The sequence below is a fragment of the Ambystoma mexicanum genome, chromosome 2p, assembly GCF_040938575.1.
Source record: "Ambystoma mexicanum isolate Mex_15411 chromosome 2p, UKY_AmexF1_1, whole genome shotgun sequence".
In the NCBI taxonomy this organism is placed as follows: domain Eukaryota; kingdom Metazoa; phylum Chordata; class Amphibia; order Caudata; family Ambystomatidae; genus Ambystoma; species Ambystoma mexicanum.
The window spans coordinates 1121298268-1121320115 of record NC_090923.1 but is presented as its reverse complement, the minus strand read 5'-3'; the positions used below and the strand labels follow the sequence as shown (position 1 = coordinate 1121320115).

At 46.0% G+C, this 21848-nt stretch overlaps 1 protein-coding gene across 1 annotated transcript in view; it reads left to right on the top strand.

Annotated features, from left to right (window-relative positions):
• Positions 1–21848, top strand: part of NXF1 (nuclear RNA export factor 1) — a 537434-nt gene that overhangs the window by 293927 nt on the left and 221659 nt on the right. The window contains exons 9-10 of the mRNA XM_069645157.1: positions 20556–20663; positions 20796–20905. Coding sequence (XP_069501258.1) covers positions 20556–20663; positions 20796–20905 — 218 coding nt within the window. The remainder of the gene's footprint in view (positions 1–20555; positions 20664–20795; positions 20906–21848) is intronic.

Here is a 21848-nt window from a genome sequence, read left to right as displayed (position 1 = left end):
AATACCCAAAAGACTGTAGACCTTTTGTTCCAGTTGGGCTTCTCCATCAATGAAAAGAAGTCCAGCCTAGACCCCAGCCAAATCAAACAATTCCTAGGGGCTCTAATTCAAACAAAGGACGGCCCCGTCTTCCCCTCCAACGAGAGGGTCCAAAACATGCTGTTTCAGATCCCTCAATATGTGACCGGTCGAGAGGTGACGGTACGCAAAGCAATGCGCTTGCTAGGCATGATGGCGTCGTGTATTTATTTGGTACCTCACGCGCGCCTGCGCCCTATGCAAGAGTGGCTCAACAGCCAGTGGTGTCAGGCCAGCGGACTATGGGACGATCTAGTGGTGGTCTCGCAGGCCTTGGTTCTCTCGCTACGGTGGTGGACAAAGGAAAACCTGGAAAGAGGGAAACCCTTTGCCACACCCGCGGCGGAAGCCACTCTAACCACAGACGCATCCCTCACAGGATGGGGGGGCTCACCTATCCCATCAGACTGCTCACGGAGTGCGGACTCCGAACGTAGCATCCGAACACATAAATCTACTGGAGCTACTAGCTGTGTTGAAGGCGCTAAAAGCCTTCCAGGAACACCTACAAGGCAAGACTGTGTTGGTCCTTACAGACAGCACCACAGCCATGTACTACATCAACAAGCAGGGGGGCACCCACTCTCCAGGACTGTCCAAACTGGCCCATAATATATGGAAGTGGGCTCTCAAACAAAACATGTTCCTACTGTCACAACATGTACCAGGGGAACTCAATCTGCTGGCAGACAAACTCAGCAGAGATTTCCCCCTGCCCCAAGAGTACGAATGGCGACTGCACGAAGACATCGTCTTCGACATCTTCACACAATGGGGATTCCCAGAAATAGACCTGTTCGCAACCCTGGAGAACTCACAATGCCAAAATTACGCCTCCAGGTACCCCCAGAACCAATCCAAGGGGAACGGTCTGTCAATGCAATGGTCAGGGAAATTTGTTTACGCTTTCCCCCCCGACTCCCCTTCTCAACAAGGTGGTGCACAAGATGCACCAGGAACAAGTGACCATGATACTGGTGGCCCCAATGTGGGCCCGACAGCCATGGTTCGCTCACTTGATGGAGATGTCTCTATATCCCCCAGTGAAACTCCCCTGCCCTTACAACATGCTGTCACAAGACAAGGGCAGGACTCTGCATCCATGCCCCCAGAACATGAACTTAGCAGCTTGGCTCCTGAGATCATAGAATTCGGACACCTACAGCTCCGGCAGAGATGCATGGACATCCTCAGGGAAGCCAGAAAACCTAACACTCGCCACTGCTATTCTAGCAAGTGGAAGAGATTTGTCATCTGGTGCAGAGGAAAAAGCATCAACCCGATTGACTGCTCTCCCACACATATTGTTCTATACCTGACCCACTTATTGGATTCAGGTCTAGTGTTCAATTCCATTAAAGTCCACCTAGCTGCACTTTCTGCATACACCACTTCCCAACTCAGTGTCGTGGTGGAAGATCCCTGTTATAAAGGCCTTCATGGAGGGAGTAAAGAGAATACACCCCCCGATAGCTGACCCAGCTCCCGGATGGGACCTTAACGTGGTACTTACCAGACTCATGGGCTCACCATTCGAACCCATGCACAAAGCATCTCTTAAACACCTCACTCTTAAGACTGCTTTTCTAATAGCTATCACCTCCATCAGGAGAGTAAGTGAACTACAGGCTCTTTCTGTTCTAGACCCCTTTGTTACAGTTAACAGAGATAAGGTGGTTCTACGCACGCACCCAAGGTTTGCTCCGAAATTCATCTCGAAATTCCACGTAAACCAGTCTATAGAACTGCCAACGTTCTTTCAAAATCCTTCCAACTTGGGAGAAAAAACTCTGCACACACTAGATGTGCGCAGAGCGGTCATGTTCTACATGGAAAGAACCAGACCGCTGAGGAAGACTAATCAGTTCTTCGTCTCGGTGGCAGCAGGAAGAGAAGGGGATGCAGTTTCAAAGTCCACTATTTCTAGATGGATTGTTCAATGCATCACTCTCTGCTATACTCTTGCTAAGAGAGAACTGCCCTTTAAGCCAAGAGCACACTCTACTCGAGGCACGGGGGCGTCCATAGCATTCATTGCAAATGTTCCCCTTGAGTCCATCTGCAAAGCGGCTACCTGGAGTTCTGTGCACACCTTTACAAAACACTACTCTCTAGATGCACACTCGAGATCTGACTCCCAGGTGGGACAGGCAGTATTAAGACATCTTTTCTCTACTGTTCCTTCTCATAACCCACCGCCAACTCCGGGTACTGCTCGCTAGTCTATGCACAGCATGTGATTCTAAGCAGATTAACAAACATCAGAAGACAATGCATTACTTACCGTAAAAGCATTTCTGATGGTTGTATCTGCTTAGATTCACATGCGCCCACCCTTCCTCCCCGCTCGGATGGAAGGAACATAGACTTCCTTTTATATCTCTCTTTTCTGTACTCACTCACGCCTAGAAGGCTCCCTCAGGGCAGAAAAATACAAACAGAGGGACCTCGACGCGTGAGGGATTGTGGGTACAACGCACGTCACTATAGGGATAGTATTTCAGACACGCCTTGTCGACGTCCCTTTTCGACTGTGAAAAACAAAATGCAATACTCCGCAGTGACCACTGGATGTCGGACCTATGCACAGCATGTGAATCTAAGCAGAGACAACCATCAGAAATGCTTTTACGGTAAGTAATGCATTGTCATGTGGCCCTGTGGACCAAAGTAAAAACGCTGACCACACAAACAAGAAAATATGGAAAATTCTCCCTTATACCAGTGATTCAGTTTTATAGACAAAAGGTGGTACCGTCACGAATTTACGGAATGGACGTGGCTCTCAATATTCAAGACTCAATATGGCCGAAACGAGAGGGTTATCTTTGGAAAGCGGTCCTGGGCTTGCCCAAATCTTCGTCCATTTCAGCTATGCGACGTGAACTCGGCTTACTATCATTGACAGCCTCAATAGAACAAAGCCGAATGAGAACACTGAGAAAAATCATAAACCCAGACACACTTCCCGTTTACAAAATGATCCAGGAAGAACTTCGTCTTGGACGTTGCAAAGCTCTGATCTCTTGGGAACAGAAACTCATGTCAAAACTAAAAGATCTGGCCTGCACCCAAGAGGATCTAATACAAAACCCTGAAAAAAATCAAAATCAAAGTGGCGCAAGAAGACTGGATTAACACATGTAATTCGGCAACTGCAAACAAACTCCTTGGCCAATTACCACCTACTACAAATAAACTGAATCTTCCGTTGAACTATTGTATCAAATTCTCAAACAAGACCCTCCAAGAAATTCGGGCTATTCGAATCCGAACCACAGTTAAAACCTGCAGACTTTGTTTAAACTTGGAAACGGTAGCAACAACAAGGCATCTGCTTTTGAATTGTCCTAAAACCGACTACTTGCGCGAAGCATTCTTACTACCCCCTATTTCATGACTCACCTCTGAGAGAAGAATTTACCTGGTGGTGCAGACTGATTGCAGGCGAAAAGACGAAATGGGCCATAGTCACAGTTAAGATGCTCGACGCTGCTTTAAAAAAAGGCCACTGAGACTGAAATTAAACCCATTTTAGGCAGAGGTCAGGAGGCCTAATCAACCGATGTTGACATTTTATTTTACTAACGAGGCACTTCACTTCATCTAGATCTTGTAAAAATCAATTTCTTTATATTGGTTATAATCAAGTAAATAAAAAAAAATAATAATAAATAGTACTTATGTCCCCAGGATTTATCTGGGCCTACTTTATTTTTTACAATACATAGTGTTTCAGTGTTTCGTTGGACTATATGTATGCTACAACTTCTTTGTACGAAGCTACTGCCCCCATCCATCCCAGATGAGCCTGGCTGCTCTGTCCATGCTACCAACACATTCTCAGGTAGTACAGCCTTATACTAAGAGTGGAATTTATGTATTGCCTCAGATATGTTTTTTATGAAGTCTGGACAGGACCTTGGAAAAACTATCTTAACAGTAACTGTATCCATTCATAATAGAATAAAGTTACAGATGTTGCAAGATATGCTTTTAACACTGTTGGTCTAATTAAGTGTCTAGAACTGAATAATACTGTATATTGGGGCCAATGTGGTCTGACACCCTTGAATTACTTATTGTATTCTGAAAGTATAACTAACCTGGTTTTACTCCCCAAGTATAGCTTAATGTCATTCTAAATGTGTTCTAGGGCTGACTCACCTTGACTGCTTATAGTAATCTAAATAAGGTTATACTTAGGTTTGTGTACTTGAAGTATAGAGTTGTTTTTTTTTTTATAATTGTTTATAATTTATATAAATAGTTCTTACAGCAGGCCAAGATGCATCTTGGGGAAGTATTTAAAATACACCATTATTTTTTTTACAATACCTGGTGTATCTGTGTTTCTTTGAACCATACATATGCTACAGTTTTTGTACCAAGCTACAGCCCTCTCTCTCTCCTAAGGTAAAGCATGGCTGCTGTGTCTATGCTGCCAAATGTTCTCAGGTGTTACAGCCTTCTACTAAGAGTGGAGTTTGGTACTGCCTCAGATATGGTTTTATGAAGCCCTTATTGGAAAAACTGTCCCAACATCCACTAAATGATAGTGGACACTCTAAGCCTCCCTATATACAAAGGTCCAATGGATCCTGTGTAGCAAGTGACCATGTGAAGGAGGACTGACCCCAGATGTAAGGGTAAGACCTTGGGGGTCCACTTCGTGAACCTGGAACTTCCCTATTGGGAGGAAGAAATACTTACAGGCTGTTAGGACTGTTTTTCTATATTCTGGCCTAGTGGATATATATATTTCTGAGGCTTGTGGAATCTGCTTAGATCACATGCTGTGCATAGGCCGACATCTAGTGGAAGCTGCGGAGTATTACAGTTTGTTTTTCGAAACTCGAAAATGGGCGTCGACACCGGGCGTGCCAGTAATACTATCCCTAGTGTGGCGTCCACTGTACCCAAGATCCCTCACGCGTCTAGGATCCTCGGATTGTTTTTTTCCGCCATACTGGTCGGAAGCATTTTGCGGAGTCCCCTGGCCTTAGCCATACTTTTGCTAAAAATTTAAAATAATAATCTATTGACATCCTTCCCCACCCCAACGTCGAACTTCGACACTCGACGCCGGCTGGAGAAGAAATCGACCGTCGGCTGCTGCACGACGGATTTGGGCATCGGAAGGCCGCTGGCCTCGGCCCTGCAAGTAGGGAGAGTGGGGGGTGGTACATACTCTACACTCTTGGTATATAGGTACACCTTATACATTTCCTACACTTAACATCCCGCTGCCTCAAGGTGCGTATGGAGGGTACCCCTTTTCAATTCTGCCCCAAGTGCAATCGCAAATACCCTTGGGTCGACAGGCACGCCACGTGCAATCTCTGCTTGCCGAGGGACCACCCCGAAGCGAACTGCAGAGCGTGTAGTAGGTTTAAACCTAAGACACTTGAGGACCGTTCGACGAAGCGTTGGGCCCAGCCCACCATGCCAGGCAGGCGGCCATGGCAGCGGAGGGCGCCTTCAGCGACGGCAGCGACGCCGTACTTTCGGACGGCGAGGGCATTACGGCGTCGAAAGACAGCCGAGCGCAGGTCCCCGACCTCGGAAGGTTGTCCGGCAGGGCGGCTATGGGGAAGACCCCCCGGCGACACAAGCGCTTCACATACTACACAGACTAAACACACTAAGTCCAACCAAGACTCGACGACGTCGAGTTCTCGGAAAGAGGCACAAACAGAACGGTCCGATTCGGTGTCCTCTGGGCGCTCTCGATCAAGATCGCCGCATGACTCAGGCAATCATCCACTCTTGCCAAGAGTGCCTCGCTCCCTAGGCTAACAGAAGTTCGATTGTCGGAAGACGAAGACGACTTCCACCCCCAGGCCGCGCTCCAGGAGTCGGAGCCCGCAGTTAAAACCAGCGAGGCCCCACGCTCGGACAGGGACACCACCCCCGATCCTCGACGCCAGGCATTGAAAACCTCCGGAGCCACTAAAGGACAGGGAAAACATTTTTCCACTCACGGGGAGGGGGGAAAACAGCAGAAGAAACAACCTTTGCACTTTTCCACACCTGTGAAACACACCACTCTCCCTAAACAGACAGACAAAACCAGGTCTGCTGATATGTCTAAAACCAGCAAAGCTACTCAAGATAAATCCCATAGACTTGCTGAGAGTCATCCCCAGTTCCAAAAAATGGTCCAGTGAAGACATAGATAGGGTCATGTCAAGAATGTCTTCTTTGGCAGATTTTTATGATAAAAATCCAGAACATTTCCTCTTGTATGATCCACAGGGGGCGACGCCCTCAGGCTCTACTGATCCTATCCCCCCCCCCCCCCCCGAGTAAAAAGCCCCGGTTTGAAACTCCGATGAGGTCAGAACCCTTCGAGGTACAACCATACGCAAGACCATACTCCCTGTATCAAAGAGAGGCTTCCTTTTGTGAGGACCAAGAATTTGGTATGATAGAAGAGCAAACCGGGATGGGCTACTATGGGGATGAGGACCAGGAAGAGGAAGAGGAGGACCCGGAAACATACAGAGTAGATTCCCCGGTAGAGAACGAAGCCCCGGTTACCGACTCCCCGGTCGATAACCAACCCCTCCTAAACGAGTTTCTCGCACGCGCAGCAGACACCCACGGTGTCCAGGTGGAAAGGGACTTCGCAGAAGAGTTGTTAGTGGGAGAAAGGAGGCCTGTTGCCCAGACCATCCCTATCCTTAAGTCCATTCAGCAGAGAATAGATCCGTCCCTGGTGAACCCGAACCTCACCAGAGCAGTCAATCCCAGGGTTGAAAAACTTTTCAGGGCGGCCCAGTCTGACCATCTCTATATAAGAGGACATCTGAAGCCAGACTCCCTAGTTGTCACCAACACTCGTAAGAGGGCTGGAACACCCTTGTCATCGTCCGAAGCTCCTCCCGACAAGGAGAGCAAAAAACTATACGGTTTCGGCAGGAAAGTAGCCTCAACGTCCGCCTATCAAGCAAGGATTGCAAACTCCACCACCCTGTTGGCCAGCTACAACTGCCATCAGTGGGAAAAAGTCGCGGCACTCATAGCCTCTGCTCCTGAACCTTTAAAGGGCCAGTTAGCTCGGATTTCCGCAGAGGGTAGAGCCGTGTCTGGTTGCATTTTGAAAAAAACCTTCGCCGCCGCGGACAACGCAGGCAGATTGATAGCGGAAGGCACTGTTATCAAAAGACATGCGTGGTTACGGCAGTCTGGTTTTAAGGCAGAAACCCAGGCATCATTGTTGGACAAACCGGTGGAAACCGATCTGTTTGGTAAGGCGGTCGAAGACGCACTGAAGAATGCCAAGGACGAATACGAAACACTCAAGTCCCTTGGCCAGTTAACCAATAAACCCCGTAACCAGAGAGGGAATAGTAATTTTCGTCGCCCACGCGGCCAAAATTCCCAGAGAGGATCTACCTATTCCCAAGGGCAGGGTACACAGTGGAACAACCAACAGTCTACCCAGGATTACGGCAGGGGTAATAGGAGAGGTCGTGGTAAAGGCAGAGGCAGCCCCAGTAGAGGAGGCGGCACGCCTCCACCAAAGCAGTGACGCTCAGTTCAGGGTCCCTTCTCACGCAACCCCAGTAGGGGGGACACATTTCCAACTTCACCCAGGCTTGGGAAGGGATCACATCAGACAGATGGGTGCTGTGAACATTATCCGAGGGGCACTGTATAGAACTACTGCAGCGTCCCCGGAACCATCCTCCACGACAAAGAGTACACTCTTTAGAACATCAGAAGATTCTCCTCGAGGAGATGGCCATTCTGCGAGAAAAGGACGCGATAGAACTCGTCCCGGGACACCAGGTAAACAAGGGTATTTATTCAATTTACTTCCTTGTGCCAAAGAAAGATTTGACAATGCGCCCAGTATTGGATTTACGGCCTGCCAACAAGTATGTCAAGCCCCAAAAATTTCATATGACCACGCTACAAGAGGTAATCCCCCTCCTAAAAAATCCAACCTTGGATATGAAAGATGCTTATTTTCATATTTCCATGTTCCCAGCGCACAAAGTATTTGCGCTTCAAGGTGGACAGTCGACACTACCAATTCAAGGTACTGCCCTTCGGGATAGCTTCAGCACCAAGGTTATTCACCAAGGTACTGGCAGTGGCGGCTGCACACCTACGCAGGGAGGCAATCCCAGTGTACCCTTATCTGGACGACTGGCTCATAACGGGGGAAACCCCAGGAATTTGCAGGACAAACATTCAAAGGACTATCGACCTCCTTCACGAGTTAGGCTTCTCAATCAACGAGAAAAAGTCAAGCCTAATGCCAAGCACCTCAAAACAATTCCTAGGAGCAATCCTAGATACCCAGGAGGGGTTGACCTTTCCTTCAGAAGAAAGAATTCGGAATATACTACTGCAAATTCCGCATTATCAGTCCGGTCAACAAATAACGGTACGCAAAGCAATGCGTTTACTGGGCATGATGGCGTCATGTATTTACCTGGTCCCCCACGCGCGCCTGCGCATGCGTCCCATGTAGGAATGGTTGGCGAAACAGTGGTCTCAGGCAAGTGGTCAGTGGGACGATCTAGTGGTCGTTTCACCAACACTGGTACAAAGCCTTCACTGGTGGACAAGAGAATCTCGCACAGGGGAAACCCTTTTACGATCCCGAGGTACAGGCAATCGTCACTACAGATGCATGCCTGACGAGGTGGGGACCTCACCATCTCCACCACACAGCTCAGGGTCTCTGGTCTCACTCAGTGGCCAAGAACCACATCAAGAACCAGCACCAAGGTCAAACAGTGCACTAGCAACCCAACTCAATGAACCTGGCAGCATGGCTCCTGAGGTCATAGAGTTTGGACATCTCAATTTGCCACATAGGTGTATGGACATCCTAAAGGAATCTAGGAAACCAAACACAAGGCACTGTTACTTTGACAAGTGGATTAGGTTCGTTATCTGGTGCCAGAGTAGATCGATCAACCCGGTTGATTGCACTCCTTCCGCTATTGTTACATACATGCTCCACCTGCTGGATGCAGGATTGGTTTTTAACTCACTGAAAGTACACCTGGCAGCCCTGTCGGCTTACACCACTTCCCATAGCAAGGTTTTGTGGTGGAAAGTACCAGTAGTTAAAGCCTTCATGGAAGGAGTAAAGAGACTTCACCCTCCTATTTCAAACCCACCACCAGGGTGGGCCCTTAATGTGGTGCTAGCCAAGCTCATGGGCCCCCCTTTCGAACCCATGCATAAAAGCAGTCTCAAACACCTGACTTATAAAACGGCCTTCTTAGTAGCTATTACTTCTATAAGAAGGGTCAGTGAAATTCAGGCTCTGTCAGTGCAGGATCCCTTCTTTACTGTCCATAAAGACAAACTGGTTTTACGCACACACCCTAGGTTCTCACCTAAATTTATATCTAAATTCCATGTAAACCAGTCCATCGAGCTTCCGGCTTTCTTCCAGGACCCGCAAAGCTCGGCTGAGGTGAAACTATACACCCTAGATGTGCGTAGGGCGGTCCTCTACTATGTAAATAAGACCAGACCGCTAAGAAAAACAGATCAACTGTTTGTCTCAGTAGCTACAGGCAGAGAGGGGGATCGCGTCTCTAAAGGTGCCATCTCAAAGTGGATTATTAACTGTATCCAGCTGTGTTACTCACTTTCTGAAAGAACTGTGCCTTTCACGCCAAGAGCCCACTCTACTAGAGGCATTGGGGCCACTCTGGCTTTCATTGCAAATGTACCCCTTGACACCATTTGCAAAGCAGCTACTTGGAGCTCTATTTACACTTTTACTCCGCATTACTGCATTGACACCCATTCCAAGGCAGATACACAAGTGGGACAAGCGGTTCTAAGACACTTATTTGCTCATGACCCTTCTCACATCCCACCTCCTTCAGGTACTGCTCGCTAATCTATGCACAGCATGTGATCTAAGCAGATTCCACAAGCCTCAGAAGGGATACATTACTCACCGTAATCGTATTTCTGATGCTTGTATCTGCTTAGATTCACATGCGACCCACCCTTCCTCCCCTCTGAGAGAAGGCGCATGATGGCTTGTAGTCTTACCTTTCTGTCTATCTGCTTGGATTATCTGTACTCCTCATGCTACCTCATGTCAGAAAAATACAATCTGAAGATCCTAGACGCGTGAGGGATCTTGGGTACAGTGGACGTCACACTAGGGATAGTATTACTGGCACGCCCTGTCGACGCCCATTTTAGAGTTTCGAAAAACAAACTAATACTCTGCAGCTTCCACTAGATGTCGGCCTATGCACAGCATGTGAATCTAAGCAGATACAAGCATCAGAAATAAGATTACGGTGAGTAATGTATCCCATATATGGCCAACCTAGTTTAGTGACTGGGACAACTCTGGAAGCTGTAGACAAACCAGTTCAAGGTAGTAAGGTGAGCCGTTAAGGCTAAGTGTGAGGAGGTTGTGAGCCTGTAAGGGGTCCTCCATGAGCGGACACAGTGAAAAGTTAAGTAACACACTTGGACAATCCAGTTATAAAATTATTTATTTATGGCCATATAACTCTATGTAAAATGACTACTAGCATGTCATATTATCACAAAATACTAAATAAAAGATACATATATAGAATTACTGGAGTAGGTCAAAATACATAACAAAACCCTGCAAAGGAAGGTAAGTATTAGTATGCAGCGCTACAGGTCCACGGAGATAGGCTAACTTTAAAAGTCCATCCCTAAGATATATGGTGCTTTGTGCCCACAAGTTCCTTAAAGTTCCACACAGTTATGTGAGGTGGTACAAAATGTGTGTGGGGCTTCTGGGGTCCAATGAAGAGTACCAAGGAGTAGAGGACAAGTTATTCTAGTTAATACGTGTCCCCCACTTTTGGAATGCTGGCGCAATACAGCAACAGTAAAGCCAAATTGTTATAAATTTTTCTGTTGGTCTACGGCAAAAAAAAGTGTACCTGTTAGGGAGAATTCTCAGAAATGTGCTAATTCCTCTGTACCTTAGAGACCCCGAGCACCTTTGCTGGATATTGAGGACTTAAATTCTTTACCTGCACAGAGTGAGACCCTTTTTAACCCTCTTTCTCATGTATTTTGTCTGCAACACTGTTTCTTTTGGTTGTGGAGTCTGACAAGCTCCATAGGCATCATCTTTTACGTTGTACCACACAGCACCTTCAGTGCAGTGGCACAGGCAAGTCTTTCAGATTTCCCAAAGTTTAAATACCTTCTCTTGGATAAACTACTGTTTCCAAGAGCAGTGAAGTGAAAATGACTTTACTTACAATGTAACATTTGTATGGGAGGAAAGGTCCTCCCGACCCCCTCCCCTCCCTTCCAACCCACGTGCGGATTATGATTCGTCCGCCGGCCACCCATGCTCCTGTGGTCAGGGATGCGGGATGGCTGCGGGACGACCCATAGGTATGCACACATTGGCCAGAAAGCTGATACCAGACTCCATTTTGTGCCAGAACCAGACTCCCATTTTTGTACACAGTACCATAGGCCTCATAGACAAAGATTGCCTGCAGAGCTGCAGCTCTCGCTTAGGTCGCACACAGCGAGCCAGCCATCTCCCTCACCCTCCTCCCCTCTGCGGCCCTGCAGTAGGCCTGTTCCCACGGGAGACTAGGCTCGAACAAGCTACAAGACAAACACTATCTTTCACTTTCCGCAGTTCATTGCTGACCTGTCAATGACCGGGCGAAGGCTTGGGTTTTAGGAAATCAATTAATCTCCACAAACATGCCACGTCCCCCTGAAGAGCCTTCATCTATGATATACAATGTGGTTAACCCCCAACCCGGCTCTCTTTTTGAAGTAACAGATGCATACCCCACGCTTATGCACCTCCCTGGTTCACCCGCAACGCTGATCCCTCTGTAAAGGTTATAAATTCCTTCCTGTGGTTGTGTGTGAAGGGGCTGATTCTATGAAAATGAAACAAGATCTTCACCTATTTTTACTGCACATAAAGCTATTGGTTATATGTCCAAGCCCCATATTGTTGAACAAATCTTGTTCTTTGCAAAACTCACACTCTAATGTATGATGTGTCAATGTACTTGTTCGACATAATGCAAGGTACACAATCTAGATGCTCACTAGCTTTTTTAATATATGTGTTCACAAACGGGTTCAATTTATGTACGGATCCAAATGTATATAATGTAAAACTGTAAAGCCACAAGACTTATAGATAGAATTTATTTTGTAACATGGTACTCATGATCTATGTAAACGTTTAACATATACTATAATTGTTTGCATATTATTCGACGTACCTGCAACCACACTGGCCTAATTCTGCCTCGCATTCTGATGATACACATGTAACCCCGCAAAGTAGACCGGCTACAGACCATAGAGCCCTCTCGCCCTTCTCCTGCAGCGCCGCACACTCAGCCCCCACCTTCCTCCCCCCTCAGGCCGGGCAGGCATCTGAAGGCCCTTGTTTCACTGATGGTGTGATATATCCATTGTAACCTCTCACCCTTCTGCTGAGCCAGTTAAGTATTTACCCTCCTACAAGCCTCCTGACCCGCAATGGCACCATAAACTTGCTCCGCACTCCCGGACTCTGGTTAACGAAATATGGGCAACAAGCCTTTTATCCCACTACCTTTTTGATGTACCAGCTATGTACCCTCTCACCAGGTAGTATCCCAGCTCACACTAATGCCGGCAGACCAAGGTGGCAACATATTTACTCTTGTGCTAACATACCATAAAGATGTCCCTCTCTAATCTAACGAAGAAGAGTGATGGGGGTATCCCTGAAATGTGCCCCATGATAAGCCACTGAACCCGTGAAGTAGTCCATTCATGATGATGAAACACGAACACCTAGAGTTATGTGCTACTTTTCTTATGTTAGAATAATGATTTGTAGGATTTACAGGGCCTATGAATTATAGTTGACACTGAATGAGTGTACATGCCCACAAGGGCAAATGTTAGTACAGCCGAGATGTATCAATCATCAGCTGACCCAGCACTCCACCCTGGCGAGTCCAGCTGACCTACAAGCATCATCGTGACACGACTTGGAGCCTCGCCAATCCTGAAGCTTCAGCACTACACATTCTATACGGCCTGCCCCCCCATTGCCCAATCATCGATTCATGTAACCCCTAGTTCCCACGTCATCGGTGACGTGGTTTTGTAACAAAAAGTAGATGTTCTCTGATGTTTGGCAAAGCGCTCTTGGAGTTTGCAGAGTTCTCTGCTTGCCCTATTCGGTTTTGGATAGACTTTAGCTTTTACCTTGACACGCACTTGGTCTTGGTCTCATTCTCTCCTGGGATGTGTCCATTATCGACTCTCATTGGGAGTTTGGTATTGTGTTTTTGGGGACACTTACTTTCACTTTCTAGACCTAGCACACACTATCTTACAATAGGGTGCTGGAGGGGTTACTTAGTATCCCCTTTGTCTAGCTTCTCATGTAACATTTTTATGTTACCCTTTCCTCGATGAATGGCTGGTGGCAGTGGTTTACTTTTAACTACCGTGGTCTGCTTTTACCACAGGCCGCGTTCGCAACTGCAGTAAGGCACCCAAGGGTGCCATTTTTGTCAAAATGGCCTGGCCTTTTTTCACAATTTCTTTGTAGAAAGGTCCTTCTTGACATTTACTCTGTGCGCCAAACCAGGTTTGGTCCCTTCGTTCATTTTGTATTTAGCGGGGTTCCCGAGTGAAGCCAACCTTTGGCTCCAGGATGTCTGGCGGGGGCAGGAAGTGAGGGAGGTGCCCAAAACTCCCTGTGCTTAATCCCATTGGTTACAGGAATGCACCCAAAGGTGATTGGGCGGCTGGTTGTCCGGAAAGGACAGCCACCTTGCTGTTTGACTGGCAGCTAGGCTGGAATGAATTGGAGAAACCTGCATAAAAGGCAAGGATTTTTGGCTTGGAAGGCAGTCGACCACTGGACGAAGGAATACAAAGAAGAACTTGGAAGAGATGCCTGCTGCAACTCCTGGACCGTTAGTTTGCCCGGTGAAGGTCTGCTGCTGTGCTGAAGCTCAGAATTTGCTGCGACTAGAGAAGCCTTGCAAGGACAACTTTTCCCCTTGAGTTGGTGGGACCAATCAACTCCAAAGTAAGGCCGTCTGGACATCCCCTCAAAGCTGGTTGTATTTCCACTGCTGCTGGAACCGAAGAGCCAGGCAGAGGAACACAAGATTGTGTGTGTTGGTTTTAAGTTGGCCAAGAGCTCCAGGAAGCTCATCCGGACTCCCAGGAAGCAGGACTGACCAAACCTGAGCCACCACAACAGAGTGCTGGACCCCAGATGCAAGGAAAGCCCATCTCAACAGCCAAGAGTCTGCAGTGGTGCTATTTGCTGAGATGCGGGGAGCTGAAACCGCAAAGTGCCACTGAATAGAAGTTGGTCCTTTTCTGTTGCTGATCGTCCCGTTGCAGTGCAGGAGTCCTCCAGACATCCTCCCTCTTGTCCCCACGACTGAGGCCCAGGAACACAGGATCTGCAGAGCTGCACAGGAACAGAAGCCAGCTGGAACCATTTCTTCTAATCAAAGGTACTGTACAGTCTAAGAGAATTTACCTCGTGTTGGGTAGCCTCACTGGTTCTCAGTTGAGCCTTGTCTTGGTTGCTTCTGTAGAGTTGCCAACAGCTTCTTTACCTCACAAGCCTAATTAGCTTGTGGCCCTACTTTGATTTCTTCTTTTCTACAAAGACTTCTAAAACATTGTGCAAGACTTTTTCCGACCTGCAAGAATTGCTTCAGCTCACCTAGAATGTTGCCCAATTGACATTGGCCTAGCCTTGCTCTCTTGTTTTATTCAAATAACGTTTTTCTTTGACATGCTCCTAAGTAGCGCTTTAAATGCAACAGTGATATATTAATGTCCACAGTGTCCTAGCTATTTAAGTCACCTGAGGGTGTAGGAAGTGTTGGTGTGCCATCCCAAATGGGTACTTGCTGATTTAGAGAAACTAAGTGTGTATTTTGGAGTGTTTTTGTGTTGCTGTTATATTGCCCCTTTTGAAGGAGGCTTACTCAAACTGAATGTTTAATTGTTTAATCAAGAAACCTTGTGTGTAAGAGTTTATTTGAATACTTGTCACTGTGAATATGTGTAACTCCCCTACTGGTCACCTTGACCCCTCTTGAGATAAGCCTGGCTGCTCATCACACTACCAACCTGTAGTTGGTTATACCCACTTAAACACACTTATACCAAAGGTTGGGTTCCTATTGCCAGGAGGTCAAGTTTGTTGTAGTGCACCCAAAGAGTACTGCTCCAAATCTTTCCTAACAGTACCCCAGTGTACTGCATTGTAAAATGCATTGTACAATGATAAAAAAAAGTTACCAAAAGTGGCAACACACTAAGAAGACTAAGGGAAACAGTGTTTCCCAGTGCGGACAGCATGGAGGACATGTCAATTGTCCCCTTGACAGATGAGCAAAAGCCAGTGTAGTGAAGCTGAAGGCTTCACTGCAATGTAAACAGTTCAGGTCAGATTAAAAAACGGCAAAATGTTTGGGGGTCCATAGAATCGAGGGAAAGGTGCTGTAAAGAGAAATATTTCCTAACGGGCATGAGTGAAACCAATTGTTGTCCCCGATTGGACAACTACTGGCTGAATGGTGCAGATCCTTACCATTGGTGAGCTTGGACTTGCTTCCAGGCTGGATTTTGGATAAGAAGACACCTGCGCCCATTTCTTCAGATCAGCGTTGGAGTCAAGAATTCCTCATAGAAGAACAGTGGACCAAAGATCTGAAGACAAATACAGAAGAAGCATGGAATCCCTGCCTGCGTCTGGTCTGTGAAGCCCTGTTGGACTTCCTGATCTTCAGAGGCCCTATGCGGTGCTTCAACCCTTGGACTAGTGGGACCAACCAGTCACTACGTGTTCTCTAGGATCCAACCATGATGAGCCTTCGAAAGTGTCCCTGGATCACCCAGTTCGACTGTCCAGCTCTCCAGTGGGCTTCCCCGCTAGAACCTTGGCCATTCCACATTTGCACCAGGAATTGTGGTGGTCGCCAGTTTGTTATAAGTTGCCTTCCTGATGAATTTCCGCATCCTAACCTCAAGGGATTCTGGCTTGGAAGGACCTCTACAACTGCGACCGGAGGAAAGCTTGCAGTCGCCTATGTGCAGTGACCTTTGCTGGAACTCTCCTTCCCCTGTCCTGTGAAGTGTCCTGAAGAGGGTTGCATCAGTGAACCTTGCATTTCTCCATCATGAAACGTTGCACTCTGCTCCTGAACTCAACCAGAAGAATCCTTGCACCCACAGCTCTTGGTTACCTCTCCAGAACCAACAATGGGGAATTTCAACCTCCTGCGACCCCGTTCACCCCACCTCCCCCTCATTTTACCACTTTAAGCCTCCTAGGAATATCTGGGTCATGGTGGGTAAGTGAACTCAAAGCATGTCTCACCCTGTCCTCCATAAGATAACGTTGAGAACCAAGTCTCTTCGAATATTTCATTCCACTGCCTTTTGGTCGTCAAACCTGGGTAGTACAATCTGAAAGATAAGAACACATTTTACTTAACTACTAACTTGGTTCCCTGATCAAAATTAGGTCCACAAGATGCAAAATCTAACCTTTCGTCCATTACGTATTATACAATATGCTTTCAATGCCCCTTGGTTGTGTTTCTTATTCTTTAAACGTATTCCCAAGTCTACATTTAATTTCATAAAATGTTTCTATGGCACCACTTGTCTAGGGTGGCCTCCTAAAATCTATCCACAAGGCCATATTCTAACAAATCCATCTCAACACATGCTTGCAGAATCTGCCATGAGCTTGGTATGTGATGTTTGCAGTATACATGACTGCAGTGTATGTTCTACTCCTCTCCCTCCACCCTTACTCTCTTCCCCCCTTAATACAATCTAAATGGGTGCAGATCAGTCCAGTGGTAGTGTTAAAGCACTGGGTGTACACGAGGGATGCAACTGGGGGAAACTTGAGATAGCATTCTGTTACTTGAGTTTTTCGGAAGTCCAACTAATGGCTTAGTAAAACCATTCAACTGAGGCAGTACAAGACTCCACTCTTGGTATACGGCTGTACCACCTGAGTTCATGGTAGCACAGACAGAACAGCCAGGCTTACCTTAGGAAGAAGATAGGACTGTAGAATCAGTACAAAGAAAGTGTAATACAAGTGGTCCAAAGAAACACTGAAACACTATGTATTGTAAAAAATAAATGGTTTATTTATATACAAGTAGGCCCAGATAAATCTTGGGGGGAAATAAGTACTATCACAGAACATATAAACCCATTATAGAAAAACACTACACTATGCTTGAAGGTAAAGAGACCAACGCATATAACCTAATTTGGAACACCTAAAAGGAGTTCTAGGGAAGTCAAACCAATAGTTACTTTTTAGATTAGTTTCAGTAATATAAGGGCCGTCGACCCTAGCAGTTGTACCGCGACGCTCAGCAAGAAATCATTTGCTAAACCAACTGGATAATATACTTTTGTGAATAGTAGAACACTTATTCTAGGTACAGTAAAAACCTATAACTACTTTTGTGATAACCAGTTATACTAGGTGAGTAAAACCTAAGGATGTAATGTTCTATTACAGGTGCTTATGAGATCAGTAAAACACAGATTGAGATGAGCAATAACGCTTGTAACTTATTTTAGCATGGTAAACAGCTACCTCAATGTAAGTAAAACCTATAAACTTATTAAAGGAGCTATCAGCAACTTAAAGGCAGGTATAAACCTGGAACTGTTTTGTGTCCGTCTAAAACAGACCATGGAAAGCAAAACCCAGTGTTACACTTTATGAATGAGTTGAGGTTATTCTAGGTAGGTAAAACCTAATGCAGACTTATTCTGGACAGGCTTAACAGCAAGTCAGCAGAAACAAGACTCGGCTCCTTTTAATTATTTGATATTCAATATTAATTGACAGTTGTTTCAGGCATCAATTGTTACTTCCCATTTTGAGCAGTTCTCAATGTGTTGAGTTACGTAAATGTATAAAAACGTTAACTTTGGTTATAATACTTTTGACTTCATCTATTAATAAAAACTATTTAAATTTTTTTTAAAAACTAATGCAGACTTATTCTGCACAGCTTAACACCAAGTCGGGAAAAGCAGGACCCAGTTGGGCAACTTATACAGCTGTTTTCTGAAAGAAATGGTGAAGCAACAGCATTACTTTTGGGAAAGGGGCACAGCCAATTTACAGGTCAGTAAATAACCTTACCTCTACTTTTTATTAGAATGGCGAAACAGTTTCTAAGGAAAGAAAGATGTTACACAGATTAGCAGAACACTACTAAGGTAAGTAAAATAACCGTACATATACTTTTCAGAATGGCTGAACATTTCTAAGGTACGTAATAACTTTAACTGTTCACTCTCAGATTTGCAATTACCAACCAACTTCTTTTGGAAGTAAGTCACTTTTAAACAATTCTCTTTTCTGTGCAAAAGGCCCAATCCTTGGAAGTCTTTCCCTTTTTCTTGGAGCATGAGTGTACTCGGAGGCAGAAGGCGCGTCACTAGGGTCTAGTGTCCAACAGGCAGGTCAGGATAGGTTCTTAAGTAGCAAAGGTCAAGAGTTCCTAAGGAATACTGTTGGAACAAGTAAGCACTTTTTTAGAGGTAGTTGAGGGTCCAGGGACTTCACAGAAGATACCCTAGGGGTATTCCAGCACAGGCCTGGGTGCACTGGACAAGAGGACTCCTAATCGCAGAAAACACCAGAAAACTACACCGGAATCACAAGAGACTTAAGGTAAGTAAATTCCGAAGCCAGCACAGAAGATTTTTCAGCAGGAGGCCTTCAGGATCTGCAGCCAAAAACCAGGTTGTTCAAATCCTTCATTAAGAAGACAGAAGACAGGACACTGGAAGGACCTTTGCAGCAAGGTTCACAGGGATGACTCTAGGCAAGGCTTTCCTCCCGGCTGGATGCGGCTGTGTGGATTTGACACTTTTTTTCAGGAGCACAGAAGAAGACAGAATATCACTGGTTGGATTCTCGGCGTTTGCAAGGTCCAGCACTGGTGAGGTGCTTCTCGTATTAGAATGCACCCAGCAGGATAACCACAAAGTTTCAGTGAAGTTCTGAATTCGAAAGACAGTGCACCGCACAATGGCTTGAGGTCCCGAGGTATTGGGATATTGCAGCCCTCAAGGTTGCAGCGCAGAGTGGGAAAGCTCAAAATGCATGTCGTCTCGAGTCCAGTGGGTCTCACCAGGATCTGGGTCGGTCATTGTTTCCAGAGTCCCCAGGCCGATTGGAAGGAAGGGCTACAGCAGGCTCCAGTTGCACAGCAGGCTCTCCGGGTGCTGCAAATTGTTTCAACTGCAAATTCTTAATCTTCGGTTTTGGTTGCATTGGTCAACTACCTCTTCAGCTTCCAGGATCTGACATTTATGCAGGTACCAGCCAATCAAACAGCCATGCAACATTCATATTTGGGGGGTTGGCCAGCCTTCCAGTTTGAACTGGAGTCTCACAATCAGACTGGAAGACAAAGGGCTGTAGAGTTTTGGACTCCTCCCTCGCTTCCTGCCTTCATAGACACTCTGGAGCCTGGGCAGGGAATCCACCAGATCCCTGCAGAAGATAAAAAAATCACACCAAGGAATGGCCCGCCTTGGATGTCGGGAGTAGGAACAAGAAAGGACAAGCAACGCTGAATAAGCAACAAAGAACAAGGCAATTTGTGTAAAATGAGTACCCATGGGTGCCTTTACCAGTGCTGTGCAAAAAGCCTGCGGTAAAGGTGCACCGAATTAATAAAAAAGGTTCACTGCCACCAGCCATTAAAGTTTTTTGTCCTTTTAACATAGTTACATTTAAAATGAGAAAAGGGATACTCAGTATCTCCCCAGGACTCCTCATAAAATGGGAGGCGGGTGCTGGTCTTGCCTAATAAAATGTAAAAGGGATCCAAAGATCCTTTCTACCCTTGGGGAACTCTAGTTCTCACAAGGTTAGCCAGAGAAAGTTAAAAGGAGAGCCCCTAGGGCAACCCAGCAACAATAGGCACTTATTGCCAAATAGTTGCCAGAGGATAACATTTAAGACACCATGGAGAGTCTTAAAAATGACACCCATAAAACGAGTGAAAGATTTTGTGAGTGTGGAATAGGGTTCCCACTCAGTTATAAGGAAAAAGAATCCACTAGTAAAAGCAAAAAGGGTCTGGGATTGACACAGGTCAGGAAGATTTATCATTGCTAGAAAAATCTTACCTAACACTTTCTTGCTTCGTCTTTCTGAAAAAGATACTGATATCTGTGCTACTTCTGCCTTGAGCATAGCTGCTTCTCAACCTAGTAACCATTGATGAGGTGAGAACCAGTTTTTTCTTTACAATGGATTCAGCCTGTTGATTATTTATTTGAGGTTATATCTGGGGGTTTAGTATAGTCCACCTGCCTCTGTAGTGTGCTTGCTTGTGTTATGCTTTGCAACTGTCATTAGACCAGAGAAACTGCAGCTATTGTCTTTTCTTCTGTCTTTACAGCTTCTCGCTCTTGATCTGAGCAATAACAAGTTATGTCGACTTGAAGACTTGACCGAATTGCCACAGAAGGCACCTCTCCTGAAGCACCTAAACCTCTCTGGAAATGAGGTAAGTTATTAAGAAATCACATTACCAAGAGCAAAATCCTTGCTGATTCAAGCAGAGGGGGGAGCAGACTGCAGTATTGCTTTTGGCTATTTTGAGTTGTTCTAGCTTAGCTTCTTTGCTTGGGTCCTTCAGCTGAAGACTGAGCGGGAGCTCGATCGTTTGAAGGGCATGAAGCTGCAAGAGCTATGGCTGGATGGGAATCCTCTGTGCGACTTCTTCCGCGACCAGTCTAGTTATATCAGGTAGGTCAGAGTGTCATTGGCCCTAAATCTGCAATCTCCGATGAGGTTTAATACCCAATCCCAGTTGGCTACAGGTGTCTGGGAATGGGATTCGCGAAAGGTCGTGTGAGTTGTGCATCACCTGACCTCCTTTGTTTTGTGGTTATAGGGTGATCGAATGTCTCTCCGGAAGGAGCTGTGCTTCCAGCCCACGAGATCTGTGCAGGTGACTTCCTGAGGGGAGTCTTCTGTCCTGATGGTCACAACACAGTTAGCTGGGAAATACCTTGTGTAATCTGCCTTCCCTGTATTTTAGCCCAGGATTTAGCTGGGAATTCTAAATTTAACTCGCCCACATAGTAGTTTTTACCCTCTGCTAGCAGCTATGAATGCTTTCAATTCTAGGTCTAGTACCCTAAGGACCACCTTATTTTTGGAATTCTCATTTTTGTTAATGGGTGGCTTCTATTCCTAGTTTTGTATTGATATCCAGAAATTCCTTGAATGGTCTGTACTCCTAGTTTTCTAATCATGACCCAGTTTCACATCCAGGCTGAGCATAGTTTTGATTGTTTGCCCCGGTTTTGTATTGACAAGGATGGTCCCTAGTCCTATTTTTGTATCCAGGGCCCATACCTGGGAATGTATGGGATGTCGATTATGTTAATGTCTTACCAATTCTTGAATTGATGAATATTCCTTGTTTGGTATGTTTTGCTTGTTGGGGAGTGTTTGAAACCGCTTCGTTTTAATTGACTGTTTTGTATGCATTGCGCCTATGATATAATGCCTTGTATTATTGGAATTCCCTTTGTTCATTGTAATGGTCTATAGATTATGCCGTTCGAGGGGATTGGGTCCTCCGACGTATTCCATATCTGACATGTAATCACCACAGCTGTGCTGCTTCGGAAACTTTTTTTCGGCGTCTGCGTCGATGACGTCAATGCGCCGTCGTCGAGGA